The 14,894-nt window shown below is 43.5% G+C and overlaps 1 protein-coding gene across 1 annotated transcript in view; it reads right to left on the minus strand.

Annotated features, from left to right (window-relative positions):
- The window catches only part of CIT (citron rho-interacting serine/threonine kinase), a 169,668-nt gene that overhangs the window by 61,304 nt on the left and 93,470 nt on the right, over nt 1–14,894 (minus strand). Inside the window, exons 13-18 of the mRNA XM_065889532.1 lie at nt 11,690–11,860; nt 11,365–11,415; nt 10,775–10,828; nt 7,747–7,887; nt 5,574–5,699; nt 2,147–2,242 (exon numbers count right to left, since the gene is read on the minus strand). Coding sequence (XP_065745604.1) covers nt 2,147–2,242; nt 5,574–5,699; nt 7,747–7,887; nt 10,775–10,828; nt 11,365–11,415; nt 11,690–11,860 — 639 coding nt within the window. The remainder of the gene's footprint in view (nt 1–2,146; nt 2,243–5,573; nt 5,700–7,746; nt 7,888–10,774; nt 10,829–11,364; nt 11,416–11,689; nt 11,861–14,894) is intronic.

Below are 14,894 nucleotides of genomic sequence, written 5' to 3' on the forward strand. Positions count from 1 at the left end.
GTGTGGTTCTCCAGAAAAGGAACAGCCAACTCTTTGAGAATACCAACCAAATCAATAACATGATCGTCACAAAAATTAAAAGCCTCCTTCACTGTCTGACTTGGAAGGGAAAGAGACAATATTTGAGATGGTAATGAACAATGTCTGATTCTCAAGAATGTAAGAATTAGTTAAAGGCTCAGTCAAAATCATAATGAAAATGTGATGTGATTTCAAAAGGAAATAGATAGGCTGGCAGTCATTTCTGATCACTGAACTTATTAATAATAACTGAATTGAAATAATTTCAGTAAGCAAATAATTGAATTTATTATTTTATATGATAGGCTGGACTATTTAGGCCAGTTCTTCTATGAACAATGATTTAAAATGCTAGATAGAATATGGAAAACATTTTCCCAAAAGCACCTGAACGTTGGCAAGAGAGTAAGTAATTACAGACTAAAATCTAAGTGAAAGCAAAAACCCAGTTATTTTGAACTTGAGGCATTTGCTGAACCAGATAAACTTGAGCTTCATTTTTAATTGCCTCAAAGGGTAAGAAGACAAAGAAGTCAAAGCCCAGAGCCACCCACAAGGTGGGCACACATTTTCATTCAAGGCCTCAAAGAATTCTCATTATTAATTTTCCAAGGAAAACGAGCAGCTGACCAGGCACACGAAAAAGAGAGACATCATGGAAAAGAGCCAAGAGAAACAACAGAGTAGAAACAGACCTTCAGATACCGGAATCATCAGATACAGATCATAAAACAACTATGCTGATGCGTTTAAAGAAGCAGAAGATAAGCTTCAAATCAATGCAGCAAATAGAAAGTTATTGACTTAAATAATCTAGTAAACTTGGGGAAGAACCAAACAGAATGTCAAGAAACAAATAGATACAATAACTGAAATTTAAAACTCAATGGATGGGGACTTCCCTGGTGGCACAATGGTTAAGAATCCACCTGCCAATGCAGGAGACACGGGTTCGGGCCCTGGTCTGGCAAGATCTCACATGTCACGGAGCAACTAAGCCCGTGCGCCACAACTACTGAGCCTGTGCTCCACAACAACAGAAGCCACTGCAATGAGAAGCCCCCTCGCCACAACTTGAGAGAAGCCCATGCGCAGCAACAAAGACCCAACACAGCCAAAAATTAATTAATTAATTAATTTTAAAATACCTCAATGGATGGGTTTAACAGCAAATTAGACAGGTAAGGATTAGTACACTGGAAAATCAGTTAGAGCTTAACCAGAATGTAGCACCAAAAGACAAGGAAATGGAAAATACAAAAAAAAAGATAGATTGGTGGTAATCTAACACATGTCTAATCAAATTCTCATAAGGGAATTAAAGAGAGAAGGGGAAGAGACAATACTTGAGATATAACAACCAATAATTTTACAGAATTAATTTTTTAAAATATATACATATATTTCAAAGTCCAGTATATCTCAAGGAGGATAAATAAAAATAACTCCACATCTAGACACATCACAGTAAAACTTCAGAAAATTAAAGATAAAACAAAGTTTTAAAAGAAAAAAGAAAGACTGCTTTTAAAGAAAGCAACTGTTAGACTGACAGCTGACCGTCAACTGCAATAATAAAAACCAAACGTCAATGGAATAATGTCTTCAAAAAGTATTAAAAGAAATAACTGCCAACCTAGAATTCTATCCCCAGTCAAAACATCTTTCGAGAACAAGGATGAAATAGAGACATTTTCAGACACACAAAACAGAGCCTGGCACCAGCAGACCTTCACTAAAGAAAGTCCTCAAGGATATACTTTATAAAAAAAGGAAAAGAATTCCAGGTCTAAGATGCAAGAAGGAAATTAAAAGCAAGGAGATGGTGAATCTCTCTAAATCTAAATTATCATGGACTCAGTGACAGTGGATCAAAAAACATTTTAAAGATGGAATTGAGACACATGATGATCAAATTTTCTTAAACAATAAACTATTTTTGAACTTCTGATATCCAATCTGCCCCAAGGATAACACCCCAAGACCTCCCACCAGGGCCTGAGGACAGCATTTACCACGGAGAGTCCTCTGTTCTAGCAAGAAGTGGCCCGACGTGCCTGGGAAGAGAAAGGAGCTACATGGTGCTATAGGAGGAAGGGCAGGGAAGACTGTAAAGTGTCTTTACTTTAATTTTTTCCTCGTAGTGCTGTTCTTTCTGTTTCAGGTGCACCTCCAGGTGCTGGGCTGAGACCTGGGCTTCTCGGTGCTTCTCCTCCAGTTCCTGGACACAAAAGAACAGACGGTCAGGTGTGTGAGGGAAGGACGGAGCCGATGCATGTTAGACGTTCACAGGAGACACCACTTTGGCACCGGCACCAAAGGCAACAGGCATCTGTTTCTTCGTGACTAGCCCTTAAGGCTCTTGGGAGAGGAAACCACCACCAAGCCCTGGCCCTGGGTTTTCCAGCTCCGAGTATTCACACACATAAACACACGGCTGGTGGGCTGGGACCAGAAATCTGTCAGTGCGACAGGTCAAACAAAGGCAGCTCTTCATCTCTGCCTAGAGAAGTGAGAGTGACGAGGCAAAACAACTTGAAAATTCAGTACAGCACAAAGCCCCTGACCACTGTCGTGACGGCCTTAAATGAGGAAAGTAATGTCAATTTAAGTTTTAAGTTAATTTATTATGACGATAAAATAAATTTTTGTATTTTCCTCATTAACAAAATGATTGCTCAGGAACCCTAGCTAAGAAGGAAAACTAATATAACAATTCAAACACTTTCAGTTTTGAATGATTATTTTAACTGACTGGTAATATGGAGCATGTGAATATCTGGAGGTGTTCATGATATCATGTTTATATGAAGTTTACATGATATACTGCTAATGGGAACAAGGCAGAACATAAAATTCACTAAAAATGACATAAACGTGTACACATACATTGAAGATAGGAAGAGAACGTGGAGTAATATAAATAGCTCAAATGTAATGTCCTCTTCATTCTCTTATCAAGATTTCTGCTTTCAAACAAAATTGTAATTCATTTGGAAATTATACCAATTCATTTGCCAACGTATTATAAACTGATCGTATAAAAGGCAGCATTCAACTCACCAAAACATTCTCTAAATGAAGCTATCTGCGTTTACATTAATTCTTATGAATCTGGACCCATTAGTTAATTACTAATATCAAAAGTCATTACTCCAAGTTTTCATCTCTTCACACTATCTTGAAATTTTCCTTTGAAATGGAAATAATTATGAGAATTTTGAAGAACGAGGAAATTATACAGGATATGCCCATAAAATGGAGAAAAGAATAATTTTAGATTCACACACACATGAAATGTTACTGATTAAGCTTTTGAAATTCTAAAGTCTGCAAGCATTTGACTTTGCTTTGGGGGCCAGTAAAGTATTCAATGTTAAGACCAGGTGCACAAGATCTACTGCAAGCTAACAGATGTTATCTTGAAAAGTTGAATGTAAACAGGATTTTTAGTAATAAAAACATACTTTAAGGGCTTTATGTATATTAAAGGGTCCCTGACAATGAGGTCTTTTATTAAAGCAAAAGACTCTGCTATAATGAGAACCCCAATTAGCTGTTTTGAAAGTTCTTATCAGAATAGCAAATATTTTAATGCAAATGATAGTTGGGATGTGTTTCCAAGCATCATCGCTATGTAACAGTACTAAGGACCCCTCTTTGCCCATATCCCAGATACTTCACAACCTAAGCACCAGGTTCTTGAGCAAAAGGCACCTTCCGATAAATGAAGTCACAACCACAAAGGTACTCGGACAGGTGGCAAGATACACTTGGAAAAAGAAATCTGCCTACTTTTTCTTTATTTTAGAAATCACTTGATAATCGTCTTGTCTTAGTTTCAGTCCTCCTAAGATAGCACAGGAATGGAAATCAATCTGAAAACAGGTCAAAAACTCAGATACCTGAGACTGACAACCTTAAGACCAAATTTCCGGTCTACTTATGCATGGGAGTTTACAACATATAATCCAGGAATGCAGAACTCTACACTCCCACATTTTAATTGGCAAGTGAACCTTGGAAAAGCAGACATTCTAAAACCTGACTTCTTGACAGTTTGGCATTTTTTGTTGTTGTTGTCATTTTTTAAAACGTTATCTTCTCTACATGTGTTGGATCAGATTCTTCAGTCCTGTTATGCAAACAGTACTGTTTGCTGCTCTATTCCCAGCTCCTAGAACAGTGCCTGGCACATAGTAGAAGCTCATTAAATATTTGTTGAATGAATGAATGAACACATCACCATTAAACAGAGAAACACTTTGCAACCACAAGACTTAACCACGTCGTTTGCACCAAGCAAGGGGGTAGCAGTGGTGGAATCTCAGTGGGAATTCATTTGACTCACGGTAAAATTCACACATTTGACAATTGCCAAGAGATACTTGGATGACGGAACAAGAGAACAGAAAGGATAGACTGACAATCACATTTGCCTTTGTGTGTAGACATTATCTATAAAGACTGTGTGTCAGAGCAAAACAATTTAACCGGTTTCTCTTTTCACCTGTGTGTTCAAGAGTGCCCACACGACTCATGAATATAGACAAACAGAAATGTAACGTTTTGAAGGGTTGGGTTTTCTTTCTTTTTTTTTGGTATTAAGTATATAGGCCTATAAGTCGGTCATTCTTGAGTTCATATAGTTGCTGGTGACTCGTTTCCCAGAAGTGACGCAGAGGGAGAAGACAGAGAGAGGGAGGTGGAAAGCACCCCGCTCACCACCTTGTCTCTTTCTGGTGCAGAAGAATGCCCGACTACTCCAGAGTCAGTCCTCGGGGCAGGGAGGAAAGGGCTACAAACAGGCTCCCCAAAGTGGCATCAAATTCTTGGTTTGGGGACTGAAATCCAAGAAGAGTCCTTTAAAGGTTCACCTGCCTTTCACCCTGGCAAGAGCAAAACTTTGACACGTTGGCAAGCACCACCCAAGCCTTCCTTGATTAAGTTAATTTGGTCGTCAGAGCCGAAAACAAAATCAACGTGGTTACAAACCTAAAAAACGATCTGCTACCTCTAAGGAAAGTGAAAATAATAATAATATTAAGCACCAACTGGAGCAGAGAAAGTGAGTGGGTGAACACGGATCTACGACAAATGCTACTCCGAAAAAATCTGCGTGACTAATTTCTTTCCTCTGCAAAACCAAGAATCTGGGTGTCGGTCTTAAAGCCCTGAATCCCTACACCTTTTTCAAACGGGCATTTGCAACTTTAATGGCCATACAAAACTCTACTGATAGGAGTACGTAAATGCTCCTGTAAAAATGTATCGGAAATGACAGCGTGTGCACGTTCGCGTTTTTAAAAGTCAGGCAGTAGCAAACAGAGCAAAAAAAATCATACTGATGGATCTGTTACCATTGCTGAAATGTCCAGCCTGTGGTTATTCGGCTAGTCTCTGACGTGGCGTCCGCTAAAACCACTTCCTCTTAATTCACCTGCCTGGCGATAACCTCCCCTGCGACGGTGGTTGGTTCTTCTGTTGACCCCCTTCCCTCTACAACCTCTAACCTGTTATCTTTGAACTTGTCAACTTTGGTTCCTGCTCACCAGAATTTTATCAGCCATCTGCTGGATCTGTTGGGACTTTGTCTGGATGTCATCCTTCAGTCTGTTTTCTCTACGCTCCATGGTCTCTAGCCTCTTTACCTTGTTCTCCAGAGAGTGGCGGCGTTCCTGTAGATCGTGAATCAATCAGAGAGTTTTAATGGGGTAACCGCTACGGGCACGACGCCTGCGCCGAGGGAGGGGGCCCTCGGGAAGCGTACGCTCGATGCGGGAAGAGAAGTCTCAGGCACCCGAAGCCACGGCGAGGAAAACACAGTTCTGTGATCCGAGGAGTACTTGCTTGTGCAGGTTACAAGAGTGCATTCATTCATTCAAATATTTACCAAGCACCTACTATCTGCAAAGTATCACACTAGGCATCGTGGAAAATACCGAGAGGAAGTTGACAGAATGCCTGCCCTTGGAAGAGGTAAGATAAACACAAATAAACACGATATGGGTTAAGAGGGCCAGGGCCGTGAAGCAAACAGGTACAGAGGGCTGTGGGAGGGTGCAGGCCGGAGGGAGGGCTTTGAACTGAGCAGGTGAGGGGATGTGGATGCTGTGGAGAGGGTCGGGATGTGGGAGGCTGGAGGGGAGAGGGCCGGAGGGGAGTGGGGAAGGCCTTTCAAAAAAAGGCACAGCAGGGCTTCCCCGGTGGCGCAGTGGTTGAGAGTCCGCCTGCCGATGCAGGGGGCGCGGGTTCGTGCCCCGGTCCAGGAGGATCCCACGTGCCGCGGGGCAGCTGGGCCCGTGAGCCATGGCCACTGAGCCTGCACGTCCGGAGCCTGTGCTCCGCGACGGGAAAGGCCACAGCGGTGAGAGGCCCGCGTACCGAAAAAAAAGGTGCAGCAGCAGCAGTGCGGAGGTGGCCGAGAGCCAGCGTAGGCCCCAGGTGGAGCGTAGAGGGGCTACTGCAAGAGGTGTAATAGCGGAGGAGCTGGAGAAAACGGGAAAGGGGGGCATGTGTGGGGCAAAGGGCTGAGAGTCTCATGCACCTAAGATGTAGGGAAGCCCTGAAAGGTCTGGCATGGGGCACGGGGTGCTGATGAGCCTGGAGTCTGAGGTCCACGAGTCTGACCCCGTTTGAGCTAGATGGGAGGAAGGTGAGCCTGGAAGCAGAAAGCCGAGAAATTACTACATTCACCAGCTAAGAGGAAGAGGGCCTACACTGTGGGGACGTCTGCAGAAATGGCCAGCAGAGGGTGGATGGTGGAGACAGTGTGGGTTTATTTCCAGGGCCCAGGGAGAAGCAGCAGATGATGTCAAGGTGTCAAGCCTGGGGTGACCAGATGGATGAATGGGGGCCCTGACCGGTGTGAGGAAGACTGAGAAGGCAACCCAGCTTGTCGGGGAAGATACTGAGTTCATTCTAGATCGGAGGCACTGTTCAGACACCCAGTCAAGATGTCAGGGGAGCAGTGGGAAATACTTCCTGGATCGTGGGTGAGGCTGGCCCCAAAGAGACGTAGGCAAGTAGCTTCAACGCCAGCACTGCGATGAAGAAGCAGAAGGCCCAGGACAGGAGGGTGGTTAAATCAACTATGACACATCCGTTCCATGGACCCACCACCCAGGCGTCAGGGGAGGTGGAGGGCGGCAAAGGGGAAACGTCCCTTTTTATTCTATATTCTTCAGTTCTATGTTTTTCACAATGAGAAAACACTCGTGTGTTTCCTGTATAATTATATAATTGGTTTCAACAACAACAACAACAAAGAATTGGACAGAGAGAAGAGGCCCAAAAATGTAGATCTGGGAGTTATCAACACACACAGGTCACAGCTGAAGCCCCGAAAATTAATATATAATTAACACCGTTGGGGAGAAGGTGAGGAAAAGCAAGGGTACCGAGGGAAGAAAAGGGAACCCTCAGGGATGGCATCACAGTTCATCTACATAAACGTGAATCCTCCCACACGGGCGAACGGGTCAGAGGAAAACCAATAGGAAGGAAAGGTTTCACCAAAACATCTTTCTACTCAGAGCTGCTGTGACAAATCCTTCTCCCCTTTGGGGAAAATGGTCCCAAACCTCTCGGGTTTCAAAGGGATTGGCGGATGGGACAGCGGTTTGGATGAACAGGAGCAGAGAGAGGGTGGTCCCGAGGTTTCTTCCCCTGCACAGCCGGAGGCCGGACACCTCGGGAGCCGGGAGCTGGAGGTCCCCTGCTCACCTCGGCTTCCACCAGCTTCTTCTTGATGCCTTCGGAAGAGTCCTCGCGGTTGTGCAGCTTCTCCAGCTCGCGCTCGGCCCGCTCCTTCGCCTGGCGAATGTTCTGCAGCAGCTCGGTGGCCTCTGTGCTGGCTTTCACGGCCTGAAAGGAGAAGGAACGGGGGAGAGATGGCCCAATTTATCCATGGAAAAAGATGGGGACCATCTCCTAAACAGGAAAAAAAATCGGGTCACACTGAATGGATATTTTTATCCATTTTTCAAAACATATAAACGTTTCATTTTATTCTGTGTTTCGTCTGTCCTAAGGTGCACTTATATTTTTCTTTTTAACATCACTGAATTTGGAATGCATCTACGATTAAAATTGATGGTTTTTTTCTTTCTTGGGGTACAGAAGATAATGGGGTATCGGACAATCATTAGCATCTTAGATTCAATATAACATAATAAATGCAAACAAAAAGGTCTCGGGTTCATCTGCCCAGGTTAATCATCTCCCTATTTAATCATCTCATTTGCTGATTTTCCTAAGGGGAATCTGTACTACTTTTACAAGAAAACAAGATAAAAACTATAAACTTTTTTTTCTCAAATAAATACCTATCAAAGGGCATAACCACCACACTGTTCATGGTGACTCGCAAATTCATGTTTAAAGAAAAAACAGCGAACCCTTTTGAAGTTAATTTTTATTTGGGTCTTAACTGTACTGCAGCTCTTCCAGCATCACAGTAAAGATCTGAGTGTAAGAAACCAACAACTTCACTCATTTGCTTTACAGTTTTAAAACGTGAAAACGGCAAGGGAACTCCCACTTCGAGACCAGCACTGTCCAACGTGGGAGCTGCTCCCCACATGTGCCCGGTGAGCACTTGAAACATGGTTGCTGTGACTGGGAAATTAATTCTAAATTTTACTTAAGTTTAATTCATTTAAAAACTGAAGCAGTGTACTTTTTTTTTTTTTTTTGCGGTATGCGGGCCTCTCACTGTTGTGGCCTCTCCCGTTGCAGAGCACAGGCTCCGGACGCGCAGGCTCAGCGGCCATGGCTCACGGGCCCAGCCGCTTCGCAGCATGTGGAATTTTCCCGGACCGGGGCACGAACCCATGTCCCCTGCGTTGGCAGGCGGACTCTCAACCACTGCACCACCAGGGAAGCCCAGTGTACATGTTTTAATATCACTACATGCTGCAATATTTTGTATATAATGGATTAAGGAAACTATATCATTCAGAGGATTTTCCCTTTTTTAATGTGGCTACTAGAAAACTTAAAATTACATCTAAGGCTGACATGTGTGGGTTGCTTCCCACTTCTACTGGAGAGCAGAGTTCTAGGAGATATGAATCCTCACACAAATTTCTAGCTGAAAGGCTTTCAGTAGTGAGCTCAAGAATAAGTAGGAAGGGGACAGATGAATGGATGCAGAAAATGTGGAATATCCAGGCCATGGAATACTATTCAGCCTCTGAAAAGGTGATCCTGTCACATGCTGTCACGTGGATGAACCTCAAAGACATTGTGCTGAGCAAAATGAGCCAGTCACAAAAGGACAAATACTGCATGATTCCATCCACAGGAAGTACCTAAAGCAGTCAAAATCACACACGCAAAGTAGATTAGCAGATGCAAACTATGATATATAGGATGGATAAACAAGGGCCTACTGTATAGCACAGGGAACTATATTCAATATCCTGTGAGAAAACATAATGGAAAAGAATATATATATATGTATAACTGAGTCACTTTGCTGTACAGCAGAAAGTAACACGACACTGTAAGTCAACTACACTTCAATAAAATAAATAGAATGAAAAGGAAGGAGGGGGGTGGAGGGAGAGAGAGAGAGAGAGAGAGAGAGGAGGGAAGGAAGGAAGGAAGGAAGGAGGGAGGGAGGAAGAAGAAAGGTGGTTATGAAGGGTGGGGGTGGGGAGATTAGCATTTGGCAGGTAGAGAGCTTAAGTTTTGTGAGATAACAAAGTTCTCAAGATCTATCTCACAATGTGAATATATCTGACACTAAGGAACTGGACACAAAACAAGACAGTAAATGTAGTATGTTTTTAATAACACAATTTAATGTTATATGTTTTTAATAACACAAAAAGAAGGAACTCTTGGGGCTTCCCTGGTGGCGCAGTGCTTGGGAATCTGCCTGCTAATGCAGGGGACACGGGTTCGAGCCCTGGTCTGGGACGATCCCACATGCCGCGGAGCAACTAGGCCCGTGAGCCACAACTACTGAGCCTGAGCGTCTGGAGCCTGTGCTCCGCAACAAGAGAGGCCGCGATAGTGAGAGGCCCGCGCACCGCGATGAAGAGTGGCCCCCACTTGCCACAACTAGAGAAAGCCCTCGCAAGGAAACGAAGACCCAACACAGCACAAATAAATAAATAATTTACTAAACTCCTACCCCCAACATCTTAAAAAAAAAAAAAAAGGAACTCTTAAACACATTCACAAACGTTCTTGACATGAAAGGCCACATTCCTCCTGGCCCTTTCTTTAGCATTTCCCGTGTTCACCTAAAGGAAGGGCCCTGTGCACACACATTTGTGCCCAATGCCATAAACCAAACCCACATCCCATCCCCAATCACCTGAGGACTACTGGTCCCTCCAGGTTCCCAATGCACAGGAAGACTGCCGACAGTCTCTGATTGAAAGCTGTCTGGGTCGTGAACAACATAGGCTTCTCCCATGCAAGATGGGGACCCGGTCCCCTGAAGGGAGACGAGACAGCCTCTTGGGTTCTGCTGTAGTACAATTAGAGCTTTGACTTGAGAGTCTCACAGAGCTTCATGGGTTTTTTTGTTTGTTTTTTAAACAAACACTGCTTGACATGTCTCAAAAGGAGAAAGTATATTCAGAACTCTTGTATTTTCAGGTAATAACTCACTCTCCCTTCATTTTCCTTGGTGCTGGGTGACTAATTCTCCTTCTTTGATCTCCTGTGCTCCAGGACAAAGCAAGAAGTATGTGGAAATGGGAGTAAGTTCCCCAAAACATCACCTCAGGCTTACCTTTTCCAGCTTCTCTTGGAGCTCCTGAATTTTGAGCTGCTGCTCAGCATTGATCTGTGATTAAAATCCCAGGAAATAAAGCAAAAAAGGCAAATTGGCATTAAGGTCTTGCTACATTTACTGCAGTCCTATTTTCTTGAGGTTTCTGTTGGGGTCTCTTTGTTTTGTTTTCCAGTACCTACTGATGGAGAGGAAGAACAGTAGCCTATCAGAGAAACCTTTGAATGTCTCAGTGCAAACCTCCACGTGGACTATTTCTCTAGAACCAGCAACACACATACAGATGGCAAAAAAAGAGAAACAAAGTCGCCGGTACCCTAAAACAGTAAGAATTTTCCCATGTGTCTTACTGAGTGTCTGGGTTTGTGTGTTACTGTGAGCGGGCCTGACCAAAAAATATGAGGTGTCTTCTATCCCTTTTAGAAACATAGCTGAAGCTAAACATGGTCATCCAGAGACTGACGATCAAAATAAACCCAGAAGACAGTTCTCTATTCATCGCAAGTGTATTCTTAACCAGTGACAGGCCACGGAGAGCAACATTTAAGAGGCTGTCTACCCGAAATCACGATACCAATAATTGAAAATACCTTCTCCAGTTTGGCATATTCTCCCACTTCAGGCTTCCCTTGATCTTTAGCCTGTAATTTAAAAGATACAACATATTGGAAAATCTCAAGAACCTAAAAGTCTTATAAGACAACACTACAGGCTTTCTTGGTCTCTGTGGCCAAAATAATGAGGATGATGATAAAAAAAAAATTAAGTATCTTCTCTAACCAAGACCAGGAGGCTTTGCAGGGCACCCCATTATTTCCCAAACGTACACTCGTGAAGCTAGGATTCCCTTTATTATTGCTAAGATCATCCATGATTCTACTCCCAAAACACCCTCCCCGGCAGGGAGCTGGCTACCTTCATCAATTTATGCTGACATTCTGTTGCTTTCCGCTTGAACTCTTCGGCAGCCAGCCGAGACTCTCTGAGCTCCGATTCATAGAGATCACTCCGTCTTCTGGCCGAAACCAGGTCCTCTTCCAACTGATTCATCATTAACCTCATTTCTTCCACTTGAGCTTGGTACTCCTAAAGAGTAGGCAATGGAAGGAAGGTGAATTTTGGAACTCCTGAAAGGAAAGATGGGAGGTGAAGATGGAAAAACGCAGACCACAGAGGGAAGACACAGTGAAGAGAGATCGGAGAGAATGGACCTAGAGAAAAGGTGAGTAGAAAGATGGGGATAAGGGCAAGGTGTGTGGAGGACGAGGAGGGAGAAAAGAATATTAAATCTTTAAACTGTTTTCATCTAGATCATGAATCACTAGTAACACCATTTGGAACAAATGTGCCTATACACAATAAGATCCTTTGAGCAAATAATATCGTACAAGAAGTGCAGAACCTTAAGACCTTTGTAACACAGGAGAGCTGGAAGGGATGTACTTTAAACAACCAGGATAATCTGCTTATGCGTAGCTTTCCTCCAAGGGTAATCATTTATACAGATTTGTCCTTTAGAAGTTATGTGCACCTAACACAATTAGATATGGTACTAGTTTTAAAATTAACCTTTCAGATGGCACAAGGGGGTAATTGGAAATCTCAGTGGAGAGAATCTTGGAAGGTGAAACTCATCATGTCAGTTTCTCACCATTAATTTTTCTGGGCCCCAAACTGCATGATGAACTTAATGCTGCTCTTGAGAGGCAAGTCACCCTGAAATTTGGAAGAGTCAGGAAACACTGGCTCTGATCAAAGTAACTTGTGAGAAAGACTCTGAAAAGAGAATTACCTTGTTCCCTTGAGCAAAAGCCTTTAAAGTAATCCCAACAGCCCAACCTTTTCCAAATTGAATTTCTAAAATCAAAACAGGACATCTGGGGCTTCCCTGGTGGCGCAGTGGTTGAGAGTCTGCCTGCCGATGCGAGGCACGCGGGTTCGTGCCCCGGTCCGGGAGGATCCCGCGTGCCGCAGAGCGGCTGGGCCCGTGAGCCGTAGCCGCTGGGCCTGCGCGTCCGGGGCCTGTGCTCCGCGGCGGGGGAGGACACAGCAGTAAGAGGCCCGTGTACCACACACAAAAAAAAGGCTTGGTAAAAAATTTAAAAATTAAAAAAATTAAAAAAAAAAAAAAAAACAGGACATCTGCATCAAAGTTTTCCAAAACTGATTTACCAGAAGAAATGGGCAATGGTTTCGAAAACTTTGGGGCAAAGTATGAAAATATTCTGTTAGCAAAAGCAAAGCTTATATATATAAGGATTATGAATGAGCAGTTTATCCAATCCAAGGTGGCAGATATAAAATGAAAAGAATAAAGAATTAAGACTGTCTCTGACCTTCACAATGTACAGTGATCATCTCTAAGATCCGTTCCCCCAAGAAATAACTGAAGAGGGATCAACTGAGCAAGGTTATGCTTTTAACCAATAAAATGTCTTTTTTCTTCTTTCTTTTTTTAGTAACAGAATATAAAGTAAACCTTTCATCCTTTGTAACAGGCAGTCCCCCCAGTGCACACTAAAGGGGAGGTGACGTCCTTATGAAAATGGATAGTTTTCACGTAAGCACATCTCTCTGTATTACTGGTACAGCGGAAAGCAGAAAAACTGAGCACAGGATGGAGCCTGGTCTCATTTCACTCCTTCCCACCCAAAAGCGTACAGTCGTCCCTCGGTATCCACAGGGGAATGGCTCCAGAACCAAATCCGGTCCACAGGTGGTTGAAATCGCAGACATGGAACCCGTGGATACGGAGGGCCGACTGTATTGTTATTGAACGTCAATCCTACAAGTCATAGGGCGCCAGGTTTTCTGGACGATGCCCACTAAGTGGGTGGTGCTGCGTTATATAAGCAAAGGTCTTTATAACCTACTGAACAATTATGTCAACTCACAGAATGGAACGTGAGCCGGTGATGTGAAACAGTACACCCTCTACTTGGGGTTTTTCTAGACCCCTCGGCCAGGGCTGTGTCATGACTTATTATGACTTTCATAGCTCTGGGTATTGTGCCTTCCTGGATCCCTTCCTCCATTAAAAAAAAAAAAAATATATATATATATATATATATATATAATATATTATATAATATATATTATATATATCATATATATATAAAATTCTATTTTACAATAGCATTCATATAAAGACAAAAACATTACCTATGAAAACCGTTTCTTCTACCTAAAACTCATTTTTTTTCTTCTGATTTTAGAGTTTTAAAAAATCCGAAGTACCCACAGGCACAAATACCAAGCTGTGGAGGAAGCAAAGAGGTAGGAAGCACTCTTGGCCATCTTTTATCCTTGAGCTCCCTTGTCTGACTTAAACTTATGTCGGCAAGAAGGGAATGTAATTTCTGTGTTTTGTCAAGAGTGAGGACAGAGCGCTATTCCCCCAACATCTCTCTTTCCTGAGCCGTCAGCGCCCAGGGGGAGGAAGGCAAGAATCAGGCAACATCTCTGTCAGCAATCTGAGCTCTGGGGGCACCCAGCCTGCTACAAGCATCAAACAAAATTCCACCTCATTTCTCAAGCCACTGTTACTCTGCTGGATACTTCAAGGAAATCCTATACATCCAACAGCTGACCAAATCCCTGCTTCAGGAAAACTCTGGGAGAAGATAATCAGGTCAGTTCCCAAGGACAGCTGAGAGGCAGCTGTATGTATCTCAGCATGGGCTGAACTGTGGGTCAGAGTTGAACAGGATCAGAATGGGGAACCGTGGACAACTTTTGGGTCCTGCCTCGAGTCATTCTTTGGAATGGAGCTTCAGAATTTTGTGGGAAGGAAGACATGGTCCTAGTCAATCAGAAATCCTGAAACCCAAACGCCTTGTGTGTTACCTGAACTTCTGTCTCCCTTCCAGGGATGGGGGGTGGGGAGGGGAGGGGGAGGGGGGAGGGGAGGGGGAGGGGGGAGGGGAGGGGGGGAGGGGAGGGGGGTACAAAATCAGCAATTGCTACTGATGGAGCATGAATCTAACCATCATGTGAGACGCTTAAGTGTTTTTATTTGTTTATTTAATTTTTGGCCACTCCACGTGGGATCTCAGTTTCCCAACCGGGAATAGAACCCATGCCCCCTGCAGTGGGAACGCAGAGTCCTAACCACTGAACC

The sequence above is a fragment of the Phocoena phocoena genome, chromosome 13 (assembly GCF_963924675.1).
Source record: "Phocoena phocoena chromosome 13, mPhoPho1.1, whole genome shotgun sequence".
Lineage (NCBI taxonomy): Eukaryota > Metazoa > Chordata > Mammalia > Artiodactyla > Phocoenidae > Phocoena > Phocoena phocoena.